The 23,401-nt window shown below is 45.1% G+C and overlaps 1 protein-coding gene across 2 annotated transcripts in view; it reads left to right on the forward strand.

Moving 5' to 3' along the window:
• SERINC5 (serine incorporator 5) overlaps positions 1 to 23,401 on the forward strand; it is an 87,112-nt gene that overhangs the window by 17,890 nt on the left and 45,821 nt on the right. The window contains exons 2-3 of one of the 2 annotated variants that reach the window (XM_027100734.1): positions 10,137 to 10,461; positions 19,415 to 19,582. In XM_027100734.1, the coding sequence (XP_026956535.1) occupies positions 19,499 to 19,582 (84 nt within the window). In that variant the 5' untranslated portion in view covers positions 10,137 to 10,461; positions 19,415 to 19,498. The remainder of the gene's footprint in view (positions 1 to 10,136; positions 10,462 to 19,414; positions 19,583 to 23,401) is intronic. The other variant, XM_027100733.1, reaches the window with a different exon arrangement.

Below are 23,401 nucleotides of genomic sequence, written 5' to 3' on the forward strand. Positions count from 1 at the left end.
AATTTTGATGTAGTCCAATGTATCAATTTTTTCTTTCCTGGCTTGTGCTGTATCTTGTGTCTAAAAAGTGCTTTGTCCAACCCAAGGTCATGGAGATTTAGTCCTGTGTTTTCTTCTAAGAGTTTCATAGTTTTAGCTCATACGTTTAGCTCTTTGGTCCATTTTTTGAGTTAATTTTTGTGTATGGTATAAGGAATGGGTCCAGCTTTATTCTTTTGCATTTGGGTATCTATCAATAGCTCTAGCACTGTTTATTGAAAATACTGTTTTTTTTCTCCAGTGCATTAACTTGGCCCACTTGTCAGAAATTAATTGACCATAAATGTTAGTGTTTATTTCTGGGCTCTCAATTCTATTAATTTTTAAAAATTGATCCTACGTTGGAGGAATTATCCATCTGGGATTTAGACACAGTGGGACTGTTGGTCAGTGAGCTGGAGGTTGCTGTTTGGGGACTGGTGACCAGTCAGTCTTAGATGGTTGGCTCATTTCTTCGTGTGGTCATGAGATTAAATATTTTCAGATTTCTAACTGTAGGTTTCACAGGGCTGTGGTAGATGTTGGGAGGCATGAAAGATGGTTTTGTTTATACAAATCACAAAGTATAGATACGGTGTCAGTGGAAACTGGAGTCGTCCCTATATCACTGTTAAACTGTGCTTCTGAGTCATGGAGTTGTTAGGGCTAAAGTACGCTTCCTTGCTGTCTGCAGCACTAGCCAGCTCTTTATGTAATATTTTCATTTATTAAGCAATAACTTCATTAGAAAATGAATTTTGATTGGATTTTCCAAAGCAGTTATTGTTTTTCGAAGGTGCTAATCCCTCTTTCCTTTCTTCTTTTCCACATTTAGTTTGGTGAGGCAGTTAAGAATGCTGACTTTAAATCACACCTGGGTTTGGGCCCTGTCCTCACCCTTAATGAGCTGTGACCTTGGGCAACTTATCTTCTTGAGCCCAAGTTTCTCATTGCCGCGGTGGGGATAATAACAAAAGTAAGTATCTCACAGGTTGGAAGAAACTATCCACACGTAAGGGTCCATCCTAGCATTTGGGAGTGAGTGCTGCAGAAATGGGAGCAGTTGCCTTTGTTGTTGTTGTTTGTTTACATAGTTACAAAACACCCCCCTCCCACCCCCTAACAAAATCCTTTTGGAAAAAGTCGGCAAACAGAAATGCAAAGGGGAATAACTTTTTGGTTAGATGTGAGGTTTGGGTGATGGGGCTGAGGATGCTGAAGCTGCACATTGCTGGAGCAGGTGGAACTGCCAGGAAGAAGGGAGCCCGTAGGTTCCTTGTCCTTTGGGAACAAGCTTCCACAGGTTCCTTGTCCCCTTGTTCCTTGTGCCGTGGGAAGAGAGCTGGCAGCCGGGTAAATCTCCCTAAGCGTCAGCTCCAGCTTTGCGTTTGAGGAAATGAGATGCTAGCTACTTTGGAGCTACTGGGTTCAGACCCCCCCCCCCCCGTAAGCCTCTCAGCTTCTTTTTTGAGGGCGCTAAGAATAATATTGGTAACTAACATTGTTGTTCTAAGTGCTTTACTACATTTTCTGTCCTAACAATCCTATGATGTTGGAACTACTGTTACCTCTATTTTGTAGATGAGGTGATTGAGGTGCAGAGCTGATAAGTAACCTTGTATTGATGGGATGAGCATTTAATACAAGCTAATGTTGAACACTTACTATGTGCCAGGCACGTGGGCTGAGCACTTTACATGGCTGATCTCATGTCCTCCTTAAAGATGTCACCATTATCGCCTTGATACGGGGGAACAAGTCTGTTTGCATTGCTCCACTGGCCAAGGGATTCCTACCTACAAAGGAGCAAGTTTCTGTTGTTTGTTTACTTTTACTCTTGCCTAGTGTTGTCTTAAACTGTGAATGTTTAATGTAGGTGACTTCAAATTCTTGTTTGTTCATATTGATCACTTTTCAGTTATTTGATAACTTCAGAGGTTGGTTGAAAAACTATTTTGTTTTATGCAGTCTCTGAAGAGATGATCCCAAGAAGTTAAATTAAAAAAAGAAGTTTCTATGTGATATTTTGAGGGAAAGGGAGTCTTCTGAACTTACCATGAAATTTACTTTAAGCCTAAGTGTAATTTTTGTTTTCTGTCTTTTGCTTAAGTATCTTGTTGTTGTATAATTCGTTTGGAAGAGTTCAGAATGATCTTTTCATTTCTATTAGAAAGCGTGGGAGGTGTTCTCATGTTAGCAATGGGAAAAATGTGAATCATGGGACAGTTTAGAAATGGACATTTTGTGCAGTATCATAATGATTGAGAATGTAGGCAACCTGAATTTTTTTTCCTTAACGTAATAGTTGAAAGAAGAAGGCGAATGATAAAAGGAGATTTGGATTGTAGTTCAGATTTTAGGCTTGCTGCAAAGTGCCAAACTCAGTTTCACTCTGTTTTATGCTTAGTGTCTGTTTTTAAAGCTAGAGTCCAAAATAATTGCTAGAAACTTTTAAACATCATCCCTCTCTGTAGACTGTAATTTTATCCTGAGTGTATGTCAGTAGCTCTTGGTGGCTGCTCCATCCTAGAGATGGCACCATAAAGGTTTGGGTTTGAGTGTTAGGACTGGGCTGACTGAGTTCACATCTCAGGACCTTAGGAAAGTTGCCTCACTTCTGTCCACATCAGTTTTCTCGTTTGTGAAAAAAATGGAATCGACATTCATTTTTCCTTTTTCTCTCTTTTCTCCTTTCCTCTGCTTCTTCTTTTGTCTTTACATCACTCTTTCAAAGTCAGCATAACTTACAAATTTTTTCTCTGATTCTAAAAGTGGTACATTTTCATGCCAAAAAGTTAAGTAATACTTTCTCGTTTGTGAAAAGATGGCAAAAATACCAGTGAAAAACTGGTAAATCATTATCTGCCTCACAGGATTGTGAGGATGAAATGAAACTATGTTAGGAATTTAGGGCCCTTCCTGGCACCTAGAGAATACACAATACAATTTTCTATTATTAAAAAAATTATTATTACTACTGCTACCACAACTTATAAGAAGAATAAACACTGCCAGATATCTTTCAGAATGATACTTGATGCTGAAGGTCTTGGCTGTATTATACTACTGCAAGCCTTTGGAATGGTGCTGAGTGAGGGCCAGTGAGGACGATGCATATCTAATGGGCCCTTCGGACTGCCTCAGGTCTTGTGTGCATTTAGGTGCTTTTGGGTCTTTCTTGATTTTATGTTTCTGTATGGGGGCAGGTGGAGGAGGCTTTAAAACAGCGTACTCCAGGTCTCCTGGGGATGTGGTAATGTAACAACAGTTTTCGAAATCCTGATGGGCTTTGCAATCATTGAGGTTTCCTTATCTGTAAAATGGGGATTGTGATACTTAAATCATAGGGCTCTTCTGAAGATTAAATCAGGGAATTCCCTGGCGGTGCAGTGGTTAGGACTCCGCTTCCACTGCAGGGGGCACGGGTTCAATCCCTGGTTAGGGAACTAAGATCCCGCATGCCTTGTGGCCAAAAAAAGAGATTAAATCAGAGAATGTCTTGAAAACACCTTAGTATAGTACCTTGATACAGAGGAAGTGTTTAAGAAATGGTAGGTAACTATTATTTATAATGAGTACTGGGTAGAAGGATCTCCCTGGTTGCTTAAGACACTCCCAGTCTTTTTTTTTTTTAAGACATTCCCAGCTTTAATTTTCGGTGTTTTGATGGCAGAACAGCATATAATTCTTTGGATTGTTTTTTTTTGAATTTTATGTCATTTTTTTAAACACCTTTATTAGAGTATAATTGCTTTGCAATGGTGTGTTAGTTTCTGCTTTATAACATAACAAAGTGAATCAGCTATACATATACATATATCCCCGTATCTCCTCCTTCTTGCATCTCCCTCCCACCTTCCCTGTCCCACCCCTCTAAGTGGTCACAAACCACCGAGCTGATCTCCCTGTGCTATGCAGCTGCTTCCCACTAGCTATCTATTTTACATTTGGTAGTGTATATAAGTCCATGCCACTCTCTCACTTCATCCCAGCTTACCCATCCCCTTCCCCCTGTCCTCAAGTCCATTCTCTACAACTGTGTCTTTATTCCTGTCCTGCCCCTAGGTTCTTCAGAACATTTTTTTTTTTTAAGATTCCATATATACGTGTTAGCATACGGTATTTATTTTTCTCTTTCTGACTTCATTCTGTATGACAGTCTCTAGGTCAATCCACCTCACTACAAATAATTCAATTTCGTTTCTTTTTATGGCTGAGTAATATTCCATTGTATATATGTGCCACATCTTCTTTATCCATTCATCTGTCGATGGACACTTAGGTTGCTTCCATGTCCTGGCTATTGTAAATAGAGCTGCAGTGAACATTGTGGTACATGACTCTTTTTGAATTATAGTTTTCTCAGGGTATATGCCCAGTAGTGGGATTGCTGGGTCATATGGTAATTCTATTTTTAGTTTTTTAAGGAACCTCCATACCGTTCTCCATAGTGGCTGTATCAATTTACATTCCCAGCAACAGTGCAGGAGGGTTCCCTTTTCTCCACACCCTCTCCAGCATTTATTGTTTCTAGATTTTTTGATGATGGCCATTCTGACTGGTGTCGTGTCCCCTGCATTGGCAGGCAGATTCTCAACCACTGCGCCACCAGGGAAGCCCCCTCATTTAGTGTTTTTTTTTTTTTTTCCTCATTTAGTTTTGATTTGCATTTCTCTAATAATTAGTGATGTTGAGCATTCTTTCATGTGTCTGTTGGCAATCTGTATGTCTTCTTTGGAGAAATGTCTGTTTAGGTCTTCTGCTCACTTTGGGATTGGGTTGTTTGTTTTTTTGATATTGAGCTGCGTGAACTGCTTACAGTATTTCTTCCCTTCTGATATTCTTTGATTTTGCCAAGGTTGTCTTGTTTTTTTAATGTACTCCAAGAGAATGAATTTTTCTTTTTTTTTGTTTTTTTTCTCACCATACTGCGCGGCGTGCGGGATTTTAGTTTCCCGACCAGGGACCAAACCTGTGCCCCCTTCAGTGGAAGCGCGGAGGCCTAACCACTGGACTGCCAGGGAATTCCTAGAATGAATTTTATAAATAAAATAGACAGCTAGATAGCAAGTCATAGCATATGTGGAAAGTAGCAAATTAAATGGGCTTTGTACTTTTTTCCGGGTCGGAAGACTTCTACTCTTTTATTCTTCACTGATTAAAATTTTGCATAATTTTCTTTTAATTAAAAGAACTTGTTATGAAATTCATCCTAATGTTGAAAACCTGGAAAAATCAGGACAAGGTAAAGAACACAAAGATGATTTAAAAATCACAGCTCTGGTTAGTTTTAGTGTGTTTACTCTGTCTTTTCCCAAGGATGTGTCCGTGAGCATTTTCCCATATTAAATTATTTAACGACATCTTTTTCAGGGACCGCATACGTGTCTGTCGGAATCCCCTTATCTTGTCATATTGAAGCAGTGTTTGATCCCCCTGGAAATGTGCGTTCCCTATTTGCCATCCCTGAAGAGTCCTCCTCAGTGGAGAGCTCGGGAGCTTCCTGTGAGGGGTGTGAAATGTCTTCCTTAAACACACACCCGCACCTGCCATTGGCTTGTTCCAGATCCGTGGAAGAGGAGGCCCTGCCGCTGCAGAAGCAAAGCCCTCACCCTAGTTCCCTGAGCTTGGGTACAGCATTGAAGGAGCCACAGATCACCTGGGAGCTTATTATTGAATAAGTGCAGGTTCCAGTTCTGAGTGGTAGTTGGGGACTGGGACCTGACGGGCTCCCAGCAATGCCCACACTGCTGGCCCAGGAGCCACACTTGGCACCTCGAGCTCGGGCACCTCAGAATTTGCCGAGCGCTCTCTGCTCTTGCTGTGAAGCAGTCTGTGCCTTAGTCTACTCTGGGCCCGTCTGTTTGGGGGCCTTCCTGCACTTCCTCTGTCCATCCCCTCATCCAGGCTCTTGTCCATAGCCCTGTGCTCTCACCACATCCCCACCAGATGCGCTCTTGTCACTCCAGCAGCTCTTGGCTTCCTGGGCCTCCCCCTCCTGCCACCACCAAGTCAGGGGCCAGGAAGGTTTCTTCGCGACTTCGACTTCATTGCTGCCCCCATCGCCCCAGCTTCCTGTGCAGGCGCTCGGGCCTTGTGCTGGCTGATTCCCTCTCTCTCTGTGAGGCACCCTCCGTCAGTCCTGCCCTGGCCCCAACCTGGCATTTGCCCCACTTGGGCCCCTTGACCCTTGGATTTCCCTGGGGGAAGGAAGGAGGGGTGAGACAGACCAGACTCCTGCAGGGAACCCTCTAATCTGTCTACCCCCTATCCACTCCACCCAGCTGGCTTGAGAAACACCGGGTGTGACTGAACAAATCACAGTAATTCAGGTCCATTTCCTGAACCGCCTACCCCTTGGGCCTATTTACCTTGCAGCCCAATAACAGTTCATTGAGTATGTGTGTCAGCCTGGCTTTTTGATCCGTGGCGTTTGGTTTTGATGCCGGGGTACTGTTCTTCCACAGTGTAGGGCCAGTAGAAGGGCTCTATCTTTGTAGTTTTAAGTGGCAGAGGGAACACCACTCCCAACTTGGGAAGTGACTTCTGTCATTGAAAAGAATGCCCCTGGGAGAACATCCCTTAGACTCCCCTCTGCCCTCCTTGCTGGCATAGCCAGTGCTCTGATGGATTAAAAATATGAAGGTGAAGGTTGCGGCGGCGGGGGGGGGCTATATAAGAATATTTTCATTTCTGTTGATATTTTGATAGAAAAAAATATGATTCATGCACTCCTTCGTGTGTGGCCTCGGTTCCTTTTGCAGAGGTATTTTAAGAACATTAACAGGAAGCTTCTCAGGATGGGGGCGCGGTCGCAGGGGGGAGTTGCACATGTGTGAGAGTTCTCTGTCGGCCGGTGTGATGAAAGCTGCCTGTCGCTGAATAAAAGCAACCTCACAAACCCTGACACCTAGGGTTTGGTGCCAGCTGGCCTTGTCATGAGACCCAGGTTCAGAAGAGGGTAGGCGGGTTGCTGATAAGATCCACTGGGCTCCTGGGCAGCTCTTCAACCAAAAAAGGCAGTTAACTGTGGATATTTGCCTGGGGGAAGGGTACACACCTATTCATTCCTTCCTCTTCAAGCTACAAGTATGAGGGAGGAGGTAAACTTCGGGGATGGAAGGAGAAGGGGGCTGGGAAGAAGGCTTCCTGAATCTTTGAGGGACTGAGGAACGGCAATCTCAACTGTGAGAAGGTGTTTTCTCAGCTGTAGGAAAACAGTGCAGCTGTTACTCCAGCTCTGAGAAAAGGCTGTGGGACCAGGACCTTTCATGTGGCCACCAGGCTTTCATGTGGAGAGATGGGTGAGGGCCTCCCTGTAGGAGGGTCCCCGTGAGAGCTACCGCGGCCCTTTCTCTCTCCCTTCCCCGCCCCTGAGGGCTGGCGCGTACGGGAACGGGTTTTCCAAGCCAGAGGCCTTTGGCATCTCTCTTTTCCAGTTTTTCTATTCGTTTATGTGAAAACAGGTTTAAAACGTCACCTTCTATCAGGCATTCTGGGAATCCTAAAGAATAGGATTATATGAAATCCTGGCTGCTGGAAAATCTAGGGCAGGAGGCGTGTGTGAGTCTGTCCTTGCACAGAACCACTGCAGCTAGTCTCACCTTCAGAGATAGCCAGCTTGTCACTTGTCAGGGGTCGGAGGTGTCTTGAGCAGTGGCCTCTTCCTACGGGGGGGAGGGAGGGCGACCAGCAGTTGACCCTGCGGTTGTGTGAGGGATGCGGGGAGGGACTTGCCTGCTTCTCAGAAGTAGGGAGGGAGGCGCCTCAGGGGCTTGGGCACTTTGCAGCCATAGCCCGTAGCTTCCAGAGAGCTCAGTTTTGTGGCCACCCCAGGGCTGACTCATCGTGAGCCATCACTTTAACTGTGTTGTGATGGAAACCTTTCAAACTGTACTAGACACTTAGACACTTACTGCCTTCTTGCTAGAGTCGACAGAGCGTTGTTTAAACTACTTATGGTGCCACGTTTTAGTGGGTTTGCGTGTCTGTGAGTTGATTGCGCTATGGATGCAGAAGTGTGGGACCCACGGGCTGAGTTTTTAGCTCGTCCTGCCTCCAGACTGCTGAATTGTCTCAAATGCTGTGTTTTTTGCTGGTCCACTGATGCCCACCACTAGATTTGCCCTTCAGTCAAATAACCTAACCTTTCTGGGCCTCCGATTTCATATCAGGAAAATAAGGGGACTGGACTGGATCAGAGGTTTTCAACCTAGGTGCTGCGACATGTCCCAGTTTGGGTGGAATTTGGGGGATGCCGTGTTTGATATAAATCGACTAGAATGTAAGCTTCATGAGGGCAGCGACTGTACTCCTAGCTCCTAGAACAGTGCCTGGTCACTAGTCAGCATTTGATAAATATGTGTTGCATGTATATATAAGAACATCTTCAGTGTTTTAGTGCACCCATATGTTTTATACATTGGAGTTGCACATGGGATTTCACTTGGTAGGGAAAGGAGTGCACTGCTAACCCCTTGAAACTGCTGGCCCACCTGAGCTCTGAGGTCATGCCTGCTGGAACTGTCTGTGAAATGAGCCCATTTCTGTTCTCCTTCCCAGAGCACACTTGGATCTAGTTGGCTCTGTGGCCTCCATCACCAGGATTGGCAGCGTCTGGGGATTGGGCTGGCGTAAAGGACCTCTTAGAAAGGGCTTGGCACATTTCTTCATTGCGGCGTAATCTCCACGACACAATCAGGCACATTTTGGGCTTTGTGTTTCATTAACTGTTTGTTGATAAGCTATTATGAAGTGGAACAAGCAGGATTTTGCCCCCCTCTCTCATTTTGATGAGAAGCCTTAAAACTGACTTTTAAAAATGGTTTAAACCTAATGAGCACTTTTCTTCCCATTGTCCTACACTTTTCCATTTTGAATTTCAAGGTTTTGTTTTCCTACAGCATTTTTTTTCTGGAACTTGCTTAACTCATCTTTCTCAGAACTGTTCTGCGGCAGGTATTTGTGGCTTCAGTGGGTGCAAATGAATGTTCTGATTGCCTTGCTTGTTCCTCAGTGGAAATAAAGAGGGCACGTGGGAAGTGCTTCCACACACATGACAACTTTTCCCCAAGTTGCTAGGATGCTTTCCTGGGTTTAGATCTCAGAAGTTTTATTTCTGAAAGTATTTTCCTTCAACAGATGCATTTATCATTCACATTAGGGCAGAAAAATGAAAGCATTGTTATAAGTGAGGTTGTAATGATTTGATCCCATCCCCCTCCCATCTTTACCTCTTTCCATATCTACCTGATGGACTGAGGAGGGGGGCCTCTCTGGGGAGGAGGGACATGACTATTGATGATGTAGATGATAAGTACAGGTGGCTTTCTTGGGAAAGTGGATGGATACCCTGTATTAGGCTCTGCGCTGAGAGCTTTTCCTGAACTGACTCATTTAATCCTCACAACAACCCTGTGAAGTAGGTATTTTTATTCCCATTTAACAATGAGATAATTGAAACCTGGAGAGGTAAAGAATTGGCCCAAGGCCGCTTAACCAGGCTGCATTGGAGCTTGGGTGTGAACCCAGACAGGAGCTTGGGTGTGAACCCAGACAGCCTGGCTCCATCGAGAACGGGGGAGGGCATTTGTCTGAGACATTTCTGATCGTCTCCACTTGTGAGGGAGAAGAGGGGGGGTTGCTTCTGGCATGTAGTGGGGAGAGGCCAAGGATGCTGCTAAACGTGCCACAGTGCACAGGACAGCAACCCCCCCCCAAAGAATTATGGGGCTCCCAATGGTGCCCCAAAGAGTTTGACAAACTTTGCTCTAAATGATCTGTCTCCCACGAGTGTTTCTGCTTTCTGGCAGTTCAACAGAAAACAGTTAGTTTACCTTTTAACCTTAAACCTTATAGGTTCTCTCCACCAACTTACTAAAGTATATCGAGTGTGGTATTTTTTAGAAGATGCATAAGCGGAGGGTGGTGTGAGGGAATGACTCAAAGAATCCAACTGCTGTCTGAGAACAGAGAACTCAATCAGCATTCTGTAAGTAACCCTAACCTCGTGAGAAAGAGACTCCCAACAAGGGGAACGGTTGTGTCCAGATTCGTTGTGACCCAAAAGCCAGTGCTGGCTTGGTGGGTGTTGATGACCTGTCCTTTGCCTGTTTCAGATTTGGTCCCAGTGGCTGTGGGTACTCAGTGCTCATGAAGGAAGGACACTGACCCTTGACAATGCTTTTCATGGAAATGCTGTTGAAACCAGCACGTTCTAGAATGTTGAAACCTGTGTGAGAAACCTCCTGTCCCAAACTCCTTTCCGACAACCCTCCAGAATCGTGTCGTGACAGTTATGGAAAAGATTGTGAAAATCTTGGAGCTTTAAGTGATTCTCTGAACTCAAAAGGGAAAAACTTAAGAACCTGAAATGAAGGAAACACAAGAGCCAATTTCTGGGCCAGGCAAATACACAGCTTCTTGTTCAACTTGCACTCTTAGGTAGCCATTTAATTTTTCCTATTTCATTTTCATTTGCTTCAAATTCTACCAAGTAGAGGTTTATTTATAGCAATTAAACTCTAAAAAACTTTATAAGGGTTAAAAAATTTTTAAATTGAGGTAAAAACAAAATTCACCGTCTTAACCATACTTAAAAATACAGCACAGGGCTTCCCTGGTGGCACCGTGGTTGAGAGTTCGCCTGCCGATGCAGGGCACACGGGTTCGTGCGCCGGTCCGGGAAGATCCCACATGCCGCGGAACGGCTGGGCCCGTGAGCCATAGCCGCTGAGCCTGCGCGTCCGGAGCCTGTGCTCCGCAATGGGAGAGGCCACAACAGTGAGAGGCCCGCGTACCACAAAAAAGAAAACAAACAAAACAGCACAGTAGAATTTTCTAGTTTTATGCCTCAGTTACAGTGATAGTTCACTCTGGCTGTTTTCTACCAATCACGTAGCAGAAGTAGATCTCATTTACTCGCTGGCTGATTCGTTTAGCAAATGCTTGAGTGCTTACTCCCTGTAAGGTAGAAGAGAAATGTTGTTTTGTTTTCTTCCAAAAGAGAAACTTGAAGTGTTTTTCTAATTACAAGATATGTGCTGGTTACAAAGAGTTCAGAAAATACAGAAAAGCGTAGTCACTCATAATCCCACAATTCTGTTAACTACCATTGACATACTGGTATATCCTTTTAGATTGTTTTTTGTTGTTGTTATTGCAGATCTGTATCGTGTTATAATTTTACCCCAAATGCTATCATGCTCTATACTGTTGTGTTATTATCTATTTTCAGTTAATGCAGTGTGGACATCTTTCCATGGCCGTAACTTTTCCTGTATAATCATTTCAGTGGGTGCATTGGATTCAATGATATGAATGCACCATTATGTCAGTGATCAGTACTCCTTCCAGTACAGAAAGGAGCATCCAGGTTCCTTTCTTCTAAACAACTTGTTATGTTAACGCAAGTTCGTGTGCGCAACACACAGTGAGGACAAACAAACCCTAACATCGGAGTTTGGAGCAGAGAAAGGTTTGTTGCAGGGCCACGCAAGGAGACGGGTGGCTCGTGCCCCCTCCAAAACCCCGAACTCCCCGAAGGGTTTCAGCAAAGCATTTTTAAGGCCAGATGAGGGAAGAGGGTCACAGGGTATGTGATCAGCTTGTGCACAGTTCTCTGATTGGCTGATGGTGAGGTAACAGGGCAGTGTCACAGGGGTTAACACTACCAGTCCTTAGGCACCAGTAGGTCTGGGGGCTATGTGCTCATGGTCATCAGGTAGTTCACGTCTTTCATTTGGTGGAGGTTTTCACATCTGCCAAGCAACTCAGGAATGTGCATTAGATGCTGTTATCTAGGTACTTCAGAGAGGAGCTGAAGCAGAGGGTTTGGGGGAATGCCCCATAGGGTCATTTCACGGGTAGAAACAAGGTCTGTTGTTTATTGCTGCATTCTCAGGAATTAACATTGCACAACTGGGTATGTAGTATACTAACCATTAGTTGAGTGAATGAATGGCCTGGTTATTTTCCATAGGATTAGGGGTAGTAGGGCTTTTAAAGTGGGCTAGGGCTTGGGGGTGAGAGAGGGGGGAACTTGGTAATGGGAGTGGTTGAGCTGCTCTGGCAGGGCGCTAATAGAGGGCATCAGGTCCACTGCAGCCAGAGGTTGCCAGGAGAGAGGAGGGGCACACAGAGGGAGATGCCTTCTTCAGATACCTGTTGAATGCTTACTGTACCCCTGAGAGCAGGAGAGAAAAACTGCTTCCTCACTTGCTGCTTCCTTCCCACACAGCCAATTTCCCTTCTGTAGGAAACCAAGGTTTCAGGCCAGTGTTGTCTGTCCAGTGCACCCTCTGTATATGCCAGCAGTGAATAGAGCAGAATGGCAAAGAGCCTACAGATTCAAATCCTGGCTCTACCACTCACCAGCTCTGTCCGGTGGGGTTGATATAATAGCTCATGATAAGTTGTAGTACCTTGCAAAGAGCAAGGGATTAATAAGTGTTAGCTAATATTATTATGGATTAAGTAAGCTTTACTAGGTTCCCCTATATTCTTTTGTGTGGGAGAAATCCACTGTAAGCTCCAAACAAACCAACTTACTAACACATGTATAATATGTGTTGAGGTTTCTAAAACACAATCCTTTTGTGAATTAGCGACTACCTGCCACCTGTATTTCTTGTGCAGTAAGATACGCCTTTATTGAGCAGAGGAATTGTGTGTTCTTGTTCTCCCAGCTTTCAAGTCGCATCATTCTCTCGTATAGCTACCGGTAAAGGGCAGCACGTGGCACCACGGTGGCAAGAGTTGCTATTTACCACTGCCTCTGCCTCCTGACTGTAGTGGAGGAAAAGGCCTGTATAACCTCAGTGGGAAGCTGTTTCTGAGCATCTAGTGAGGAGAATGAGGTGCAAAATATTGGTTGTGTAGTCCAGAATTTAAATAAATACTGCTATCAAAGTAGAATCAGTTGTTCCTTACCTCTCTGCTGACCGCTGGTGATTCATAGATAATCCTAAAACCTCAAAGGAGAAGGAAGGAAAGTGGGCTGTGACATGGCATGAGTAGTATTGTGTGTTACCCAAAGATGTGGAAATGGAAATTAAAAGATAGCACCGTTCACTTTAATAAAATATTCTGAACCTGGTTTTATGTCTTGTGTGTTTTTCTTCTCTTTCCTTGGTATTAACGCCCCCCCACCCCCCAGCTTGCACAGGAACACCTGGGTTCTGCTTCCAGCAGCTTCAACAACTTCAGTTTTTTAGGAACTTCCTTACTGCTGCCCCGCCTCCTCGCCATGTATTAAGGGACAATATTGTAATTATTGTAGTTAACAAAAAATCTCTAAGGTCTTTCCTCAGTTCTGCTAGGGCTCCTGCATTTCCAAGTCAGGAAAAGGGACTGAATGAAGGTCCGTGTCAGGTTTGAAGCAATCTTTCCTTTTGCAGTTTCAACTTAGTTTTGACGTGCTAAAGCCAACTAGGCTGTCCAGAGCTCTCAAGGAATAAGTCTGAATGAATGAATGTTTTCCACTTTGCTGAGGGATTTACATTCCCCCAAACTAAAGCATTGGAACTGAAAAAAATGTGATCTGTGTTTGCGGTGATTCTTGCGACAGAAGTGTCCTACGCAACTCGTTTGCCTTCCTAAGTGGAACGAAGGGAACCCGAGTTAATGGGGTGCCTGAGTCATTATGATGAATTTGAGTTATCTCACTGCCGCGGGAGCTGAACATCGCAGAATGTAGCCCAGGAAGCAGTGGGGTGATGCTCATAGAACCTGCGCCTGCTTGAAGAGCTTTTGACTGCTCCACTTTTTAATTCTTCCCTTTCTGATTGATTATTCTCTCTCTCCTTGCTTTGGGTTTAACCCAGTGTGCTTGCCTCTTGCAGGTCATTTTTCAACATCTAAGAACTTGTGGATGGTAGGGATCAATCAGATCACCTCTTACAGGGATGAACAGACTGTAGCATGGGTGCCACCATGCACATGGTGCTCATTGGTCCTTGCATTTTCCCTGTGGATTGAGACATTCAGCCTTAAAACCTACCTCAGGACCGCCACTGCCAATGAGTTGAGCGTCAGATGAAACCTGTTTACCTATCCTCTGTCATCTGCCTAGGCTCCTTCAATGTGCAAGTGAGGAAAACCAAGACCCAGAGCTGCACAGAGTTAGAATCCAGGCCTTCTGGTTCTCAGACCCGTACTCTTCCCACCAGTGGGCTTAAGCAAGCCTGTTGGAACTGTGAAAAAAAGACCTGAGGGAGGAAGAGGGGAACTCTCACAAGATACATGAGCATGTGTTTGTGCTGATTCTATGACATCTCTTTGGCTTTCTTCCTGATTCTTTGCTATTTCCAGTTGGTGGTGTTGTCAGCAGGGAATTCTAGGTAATAAAGGAATTGTGCTTTTTAGTTTAACAAAAGAACCCAGAAGTTACTACCAGCCCTAGCCCATGTTTCGCTTCTGTGATCACTTCCTCACGTGCCTGGCATCAGTCCTTAGAAGAACTGTCAGCCCAAGGCCAGTGGGAGGACAAGGAGAATGTGTATTTATTTACTGTGGTTTTGGTAGTGTGTGTGTGCACGTGCGCACGCGCGCACGAGGGCACGCACCTTAGACAGGAGAAGAAAACTAACACTAAGGGGGAGGCCCAGCTCCAGGTAGCAGCAAGAGGCTGGCTAATCCTTTCATTTGGACTCTGCCCCGGCAAGGACAAAGCACCTTCTATTTAGAAAAGCCTTTGCTATTCATGCTGTTGCTATTGCAAAGGAAGTTAGATAGAGGGTATGAACGGCTCTTTGAAATTTTTCTCTTTCAGTATATTTGGGGGAGGGGAAGTTTCTTCAGAAAGAAAGAAAACACACAAGTCAATACCACACTGCAAATACTTCTGTACCATTATCTTGAAACTTAGTTACTTTTCTTAAATAGTCCGTTTTCTTTTTCTAATCACGAGAGTAATACATGCACATGGTAAAAACCCAGACAGGGGAGCAAAACAGTGAGACATGGCTGTCTTAGTTTCCTCCCCACATCTAGGCCCACTCATCTAGGCCCAGGTGATCGATGTTAGCGGTCTTTGTGTCCACACACATATTCCCCACGTACAGATATGCGTACGTATAAAATATCCGGGCATACTGGCTGTCTTCGTTTGCTGAAGCTGTCATAACCCAAGTACCACAGACCAAGTAGTGTAAACAACAGAAATTTAATTTCTCACAGGTCTGGGAGCTAGAAGTCCGAGATTAAGGAGGCTTCTCTCCTTAACTTGTAGATGGCTGTCTTCTCCCTGTGTCTTCACATGGTCTTCTTTCCGTGTGTCTCTGTGTCCTAATCTCTTCTTCTTACAAGGACACCAGTCATATTGGATTAGGGTCCACCCCAGTGACCTTATTGAATCTTAACTACCTCTTTAAAGGCCATCTGTCTAAATAAAGTCATGTTTGGAGATACAGGGGGTTAGGATTTCCAACATATGACTGGAGGGGCGGGGGCAGGGACACAGTTCAGCTCATAACACTGACTTATTCTTTTAAACTATGTCCTATTGTATGGATAGTCCATAATTCATTTATTCTGCCCCTGTGTAGCTGGAGAATAAGACCTTTTTTATGCTTTTTTTCTTTTTTAATTTTATTTATCTTTGGCTACGTTGGGTCTTCATTTCTGCGAGCAGGCTTTCTCTAGTTGCGGTGAGCAAGGGCTACTCTTCAGTGCGGTGTCCAGGCTTCTCTTTGCGGTGGCTTTTCTTGTTGCGGAGCATGGGCTCTAGGCGTGCAGGCTTCAGTAGTTGTGGCACATGGGCTCAGTAGTTGTGGCTCGTGGCCTCTAGAGTGCAGGCTCAGTAGTTGTGGTGCACGGGCTTAGTTGCTCTGCAGCATGTGGGATCTTCCCAGATCAGGGATCGAACCCGTGTCCCCTGCATTGGCAGGCGGATTCTTAACCACTGCGCCACCAGGGAAGTTCCCGTTTTTATGCTTTTAATTAACAACCTATACCTAAATCTCTGTGCTCTTGTGTAAGTATACCTACAGGATGAACTTCTAGAAGAATTGTAAGCATCGCCCTCCCAAAAGATTGTCCTGGGTCCCTCTTGAATGTCTACTGATTTCTTGTGGAAAAAGATTGTGTGCAGTATCTATAAATTAAAGCCCTTAATAATGAACTCTTTGTGATACAATGTGGGTGTGAGAAATTCAGAGTGCAGCACATGACTTGTGCCCTTGGCCCTGTGGAGTGAGATTGCCAGCCCTTTTGTTTGAGGAGTGTTGCTGTTAGGACTTTATCATATATTATTCATTCAACATTTATTGAGCCATTGATGGGCACTGTTTTGTTCATATGTTGTTGTTTGTTTTTTGATAGACTTTATTTTTAAGAGATATTTTAGGTTCACAGCAAAATTGAGAGGAAGGTACAGAGATTTCCCGTATACCCTCTGCGCCTACACACGCACAGCTTTACGCATTATTCACGTCCCTCGCCAGAGTGGTACATTTGTTACAACCAGTGAACCTACATGGACACATCATTATTATTTAAAGTCCATAGTTTACATTAGGGTTCACTCTTGGTATTGTCCATTCTACCTTTGTTTTTTATACCTTGACTTGTTCAGTAAAATGTTTAGGTCCTCTGGAGTCGGGGGTAACAAGACAGAGGCACTTCTCTCCAAGCTTGTGACAGCCCCTGAAGTTAGGTTGGCCAGGAGTTGCTTTCTCCAGTTTTGAGGGTGAAGAGTAGGGGAGTGACATGTTCACAGTAATAAAGCTGTAAGTGGCAAGGAATAAAAGGTAAACCCATTTTATTCTAAATTATGCTCTTCCGGAAAGAAGTAGTAAGTCAGCAGGGCTGTGAGATTTTCCTCACTGCTAACATAACATTGCTTGTGTGGATGCTGTTTTGAATTTCCACTTCCGTATCAGCGTTTAGCTTAAGATAATGCACTTGTACTATGGTATTGGTGATTGGCATAGTTTGCTTTCATAAATAACTTTTAGGCTAGTAGAGAAGTGCTCTTTGATTCTAATATTAGGCATGTGTGTATGTATGTACACTTGTCTGTATATATGTATACACACATAAATATCATAGCACCACATGTAGGGTGAAAGTGAAAAATAAGGAGAGTTTAAAAAATTAGATCCATACAATGACACATGACTTTAATGACAGAGTAGGATTAAACCAATGTGATTTTCTCTTCACGTTTTCCATGATCACATTCCTCTGTCAATATTTGTCTTTAAATGACCCATTAGGCTGACATTATGTCTGTATGTGCTCATTTTTCCCCTCTGTGGAGATAGTAAGTGTAAATGTTGATTCTGCTATGGGTAAGTTCTCTCATAGGATGTATCAACTGCTTCTAAGTATTTCTTTTTCCAGATAGGATAAATATTTGATCACATTTGAAATACAGTAAAACTGGTTATCTAAGACCATAGAGCTTAAAGAGTTAGCAACCGTTGAATGAGGCAGTTTGGAAAGAATTTGGCAGGCAGAGGAGGAGGGAGGCGGGTCTGGGCCAGAAGCCATCTAAGCCAGTGGGAGTGGAGAAGAGGGAGCCGGGGAGGGAGAGGAAAGAAAAACTGGGGCATATGAGTGGAAAGGGATCAGTAAAATCAGGGACAGAGAATATGGATGAGTGAACTGTAAAGGAAGGTGGCCTGTAAGAACACCACACAGGCAGCAGTGTTAGGATCCCACTCGTGTGATCTGTTAGCTCAGCCCAATAGAATAGCTTGTCTTGCAGAGCAGTCCCCGCCTTCTGAGGCAAGAAGAGTCTTGAGAAAAATGGCTTAGAAAACTGAAGGTAAGATGGAGAGAGTACATTAAGAAATTTTAAGTAATGAAATAGTACAGAATGACAAAGGGCTGCAACAATGGCGGTTCCATGAAGTAGATGAAATATCTTGGGAAATGTGTATGTTTCTAAGATCTGTCCTAACGTCATTATGATTATAACCTGTTGTGGTCTTACACCTGTGGTCTCTTCTTACTGTAAGTGATGTTTATAGTGTAGCCTTCTAATTGATGCTTGTTTTGAAGCCATGCAAAGCTCTGAACTTCCTGCTAAATAACTATCAAGAGATTGCATTGTTAGGTTTTATGTATAGTGTTAATACATGTAGATTTGGTTGTTATTCGTGGTTTATGGTAATCACTTTTGTATTATTCCCTATTTGCTAAACGGATATCCCTCCCTAACACCAGGTGTGTCTGATTAGGTTGTCCAAGAGACCACCAAGTACACTAAGTACTGTTAGCACCCTCACTTTAAAAAATGAGGAGTCTGGGGCTTCCCTGGTGGCGCAGTGGTTGAGAGTCCACCTGCCAATGCAGGGGACACGGGTTCGTGCCCCGGTCCGGGAAGATCCCACATGCCGCAGAGCGGCTGGGCCCGTGAGCCATGGCCGCTGAGCCTGCCCGTCCGGAGCCTGTGCTCCGCAACGGGAGAGGCCGCAGCAGTGAGAGGCCTGCGTACCGCAAAAAAAAATGAGGAGTCTGAGCCTTGAAAACGCTCATAGCTGGTAGGTGGCAGAGCCAGGGCCCAAACCCAGGCTTACTAAAGATCTAGTTTCCTTTTAGGGCAGTGAAAATACTCTGCTACATAATGTTGCATATATGTCATTATACATTTATCTAAACCTGTTCAATACACGACACCGAGAGTGAACCCAAAATGTACCGTTCCGGTGACTGATATTGATAACGGGGGAGGCTATACATGTGTAGGAGTGGGGGGCATATGGAAAATCTCTGTGCCTTCCCCTCAGTTTTATCGTGAACCTAAAACTACTCTAAAAAAACAAGCTCTTTAAGAAGAAGAAAAAAATTAACACCAGACCCAAACCTGAAAACTTAATCCCCTATTTTATTTAATATTCTCAAATAAAATTATGTCCTGTTGCATTGACCAGTAAAGCCCAATCCTGCCCCACTCATTAGCCTAAAGCCTACCCTTAGGGGCCTGAAGCTGTGGTCAGCAACACACATGTAAGAGGCACCTGTGCCTTTTGTGCTTCAAGTTACCTCCGCCCCCCCCGCCCATGCAGTTCATTCTTTGGCTCATGGATTTTGACAGGTCCCTTTCTTGGGCCCAACTTCTTGGCATTCCCGTCCTTCCCACTTCACTTAGTCCTTTTTCTAGTTCTTGGCTTCTTGCTCTTCACCAATTGGTTTTTGTCTAAGAGTGATGACAGTGCTTCAGGTGAAGTGTGCCTTTTCTGTTTAAGTATTGGGCATCTCCCAAGCCATCATGTTTATTAAAGACAATGTCAGACCAATTCTGGCGAAAATTTTGTTCACGCACTCAACTGTTCACACATGTCCTATGGGCAGGACGCCTTGGAAGAACGGTAGCTCACCTGCAGAGGTCTGGGGTAAGCAGGTTTGTGAAGGAGAGGCTCTGAGAGGATGTTTTGTGTTCCTTTCCTAGTTGGCCTGCTGCTGTGGGAATGCTGGCTGCTCCTACTGCTGCGGCTGCTGCCCCAAGATCCGCCAGTCCCGGAGCACCCGCTTCATGTACGCGCTCTACTTCATCCTGGTCGTCATCATCTGCTGCATCATGATGTCCAACACTGTGGCCAACGGGATGAGGGAGCATGTAAGTCACCCCTTCACCTCTTCCTACTGCTGATGAACGGTTGATGAGGGTGTGTGGGAAACATTCAGTTTAGAGGATGGGGCCCACCCACCCCAGGGTGGTTTAGGGTTATACCCGCTCTCCCTAAACTTCCCTGAAGCCTCTTCAGTGCTTTCCTTCCAAGTGGGCGAACCCTTCACCATCTCTATCTTTAGTAGAAGGACAGATGCCATCTGATGCTTTTGGTGCAGAAGATTGTGTGTGTTGTCTTGGCTTCATTTTGGGTTTTTTTTTTTTGTTTTTTTTCCTTTTTGGCCATGCCATATGGCATGCAGGATCTTGGTTCCCTGATCTTGGTTCCCTAACCAGGGATCAAACCCACGCCCCCTGCAGTGGAAGCACGGAGTCTTAGCCACTGGACCGCCAGGGAAGTCCCATCTTAGCCTTGTTGATGGCCGTTCCTGATTAGATGTGTAGTCTTTTCTTACAGACCTTTGTACTCTTCCCTTGTCCTAAGGCTGTCTGCCAGTGTCTCTGGTAGCAGCTGTTATATATAAACACTTAATGTAGCCAGTATGGTAAAGCCTACGTAATCCCACAGGTAATGAGGAGTGGGCTATTGGGCAAGTTTTACTTTTCTGGACATGTCACTTGTGGGGTGGGTGTCTCCAGGGGTGAGGGATGGATTTGCTTCCAGCCATTTCCTGGGCAGTGTCTACAAAGGTATCCCTGGTACATGATGCTGATAGAGACACATATAGGGCCTTTTTTCTGGAATTTCCTCGTAGTGGGCCTGATTATGGGGGGAAGTGTTGGGGGTTCTGAGGGAGCCCAATAAATAACACCATCCTTCCGCTCTGAGGTTTTGAACAAATTGACAAAAAAGACTACAGTTTCAGCGGGTAGATGCCAAACATTGCCTTCATCCCCCCAGAAGTTGATGTAAGACATTGTGGCTCGAATCTGCAAGGAAGTGGTCTTCCTACTACTGAACCCCAAAATGAGTTAGACAACCCATCTGGGGACCCCACCTGAGCCGGGGAGCACTTCCTCTGCAGTGGCACAGTTTGCTGGGAAGAGCTGCAGGTGTGTTCTCTGGGGGCAGCTCTCCTCGGAGGGAAAGCGGGAGAAGAAAGGCTCGCCAGCCAGACCCCATTTGCCCCACAGCCTTAGTGCTGAGCACTGCATCTTCCTGGGGCCAGCAGAGTGGGGGGGGGGGCAAGGTCAGGGCAGTGCCCTACTGGAAGCCTAGAGATGGCATCGCCAGGAGCAACTCCTGAGGAACTGTTTGTTCTCCCCAACCTTATGCTGAAACTGCAGACTATTTTAAATGCACTCAAGGGCTTCAGAACAATCATGTTTTTAGAAGCACTTGTTATATTCTTATCCGTTAAAGTAGTCCCTTTGAAGCTTTCTGTTGGGTAATGCTTTTATAACTGTGGTGGTATGATCTGGAATATACTGGAACTAATGTGAAAACTTGTGAAGTTTAGATTCTCCTCTGATTGCTTTAAACAGTGGATCTCTGTTCAGTAAGGCCCTGCATGGGAGCCATGGGTCATTCAAACTTGAGAGAAAAGGAGCTTCTAACCCAGAGACAGGTATGAAGTCTGAGGCTTAAAACCAGGTAGAAGTTGTGTCTTATGAGAGCATGCATGAAGTGCTGTGGAAGTTTGGAGGCAGGGAGACCAAGGGCTAAGGCTGCCTTGTTCGTCTACACCAGGTCCTACTCCATCTCGGTGGTGTTTTCCACTCTTCTCTTCTTCTTAACTTGGTTTAATCTTAAATGTTTGTGACAAGAAGTTTGAGAGGAGGAATACTTGAAAGGGTAGATTTTAACTCTTATTCTGAAGGTCTGTTTAATCTCCCACTTCTTACCTTAGCTTTTCAGGTAACTTAATATTCTCTTTTTAAATGAACAAGCATTGGCTTAAGGACCCAGTGTGGGGCTTCCCTGGTGGCGAAGTGGTTAAGAATCTGCCTGCCAATGCAGGGGACACGGGTTCGAGCCCTGGTCTGGGACGATCCCACATGCCGTGGAGCAACTAAGCCCGTGTTCCATAACTACTGATCCTGCGCTCTAGAGCCCGCGAGCCACAACTGCTGAGCCCATGTACCACAACTACTGAAGATCGCATGCCTAGAGCCCGTGCTCTGCAACAAGAGAAGCCACGACAATGAGAAGCCCGCACATGGTGACGAAGAGTAGCCGCCACTCGCCGCAACTACAGAAAGCCCACATGCAGCAACGAAGACCCAACACAGCCATAAATAAAGAAGGAAGGAAGGAGGGAGGGAGGGAGGGAGGAAGGAAGGAAGGAAGGAAGGAAGGAAGGAAGGAAGGAAAAATTAAAAAAAAAAAAAAAAGGCCCCAGTGTGTCACTGTGATAGGAGCTGCCAGTGTGTCCATGGTGCTCTTAAGAAGCTTTCAGTCTCCGTGGAATTAGGCTTTGGATCCCAGAAACATAATCTGAAACTACAAATGTATAGTACCTCTTAGAGATGAACCCATCAGAAACATTGTTACTGGAGGTAAAGATAATTTGGGAACCACAGGACCTATTTTAGGATATGACTTTCATAATGATAATTTTAACATTTGATAACCATCCAAGTAACCTGCCTCATGGAACAGTCCCTAACAACTCCAGTCAGTATCTGACTGTTCATAGAACGTTTAAGAAACAGAAGATTTAAAAAAAAAAGAAAAGAAAGAAGAGAAACAGAAGGTGTTGACTGGTGTTGCTAGGGAAGGCTTCGTGGAAGAAGTGACTTGTGTGATAATAATGAATATTTCAATTGCTAATATCTGTTGGGTGATACCGTGTACCAGGTTTTATTCTAGGCATTTTACATTATCATCTCAGTTCATGACCACTGTACTCACCTGAGCAGTATTATCCCTGCTCTACAGATGAGGAAACTGAGGTACTGAGTCATTTAAGTACCTTGCCCAAGGTCTCCAGCTCTAAGTGGTGGAGTTGGGATTTGAATTCAGGCTGACTGAGTTCTTAGCGACTAGGCTCTGTAGGTAGAATAAGGACAACACATGTGTAGAAGGGAGGAAACACGGGGAGGTAGAATGACTTACAGGAATCTCAGTGCTAAGGTGAGGCATTTGGCCGTGGTCTTGTGGCAAGTGGGAAGCCATTAGAGATTCTTGAGTAGGAGGCTGTTGTCATAGAAACAGGCCGAGATACTCAGGGGGTGAGCCCAGCAGTGGTGTGTGTGCAGTGTGACTTGGGGTCAGAGCAGAGGGAAGGAGGAAGGGAGGGAGAGAGGGAAGGAGGAAGGGAGGGAGAGAGGGAAGGAGCAACCCCGAGGCCTCACAGAGGCTCTTGTAAATGTTTCTCTGCCTGTTCCCTGAAGGTACTGATTTGAAAATGGTTTGGCTGGGCTTCCTGAATAGGGAATGAGGCCCCTGTGGGTGAAACCAACACTTTCCCATCTCTAAGGCCTCACAGGGGGCCAGCCAGCTGGTCACCAAGTCAGCTTGTTTCTGGGCCTATAGAATAGAGGCTGGCCTCACCCTCAGGCGGTGCTTGAGGGCAAGCGCTGGAAGGTCCCTTGGGGGATGCACACTGGGCTTCTGCTGCAGTCCTTCCTCCTCCCTCCTCGTTGGCCTGGGGAAATGGTTAAGGGTGTGACAGGAAGAGGGGAAGCACGTATCCTTGTAACAGCCCAGATGGGAGAGCGCAGTTGCCTCCTACCCGGCATCCTTGCCTTCCTGCGCAGTGGCCAGGGCTCCGTCGGGTGTGTGGATTTTGAACACAAGGCAGCACCTTTTCAGTTGTTTTCAGTTTTTGCCTTGGCTTCCCAATGCGGCCTGTGTTGTAGTTT

This window comes from Aethalodelphis obliquidens, unplaced genomic scaffold, assembly GCF_003676395.1.
Source record: "Aethalodelphis obliquidens isolate GAN/ISIS:26980383/991018 unplaced genomic scaffold, ASM367639v1 scaffold4, whole genome shotgun sequence".
Lineage (NCBI taxonomy): Eukaryota > Metazoa > Chordata > Mammalia > Artiodactyla > Delphinidae > Aethalodelphis > Aethalodelphis obliquidens.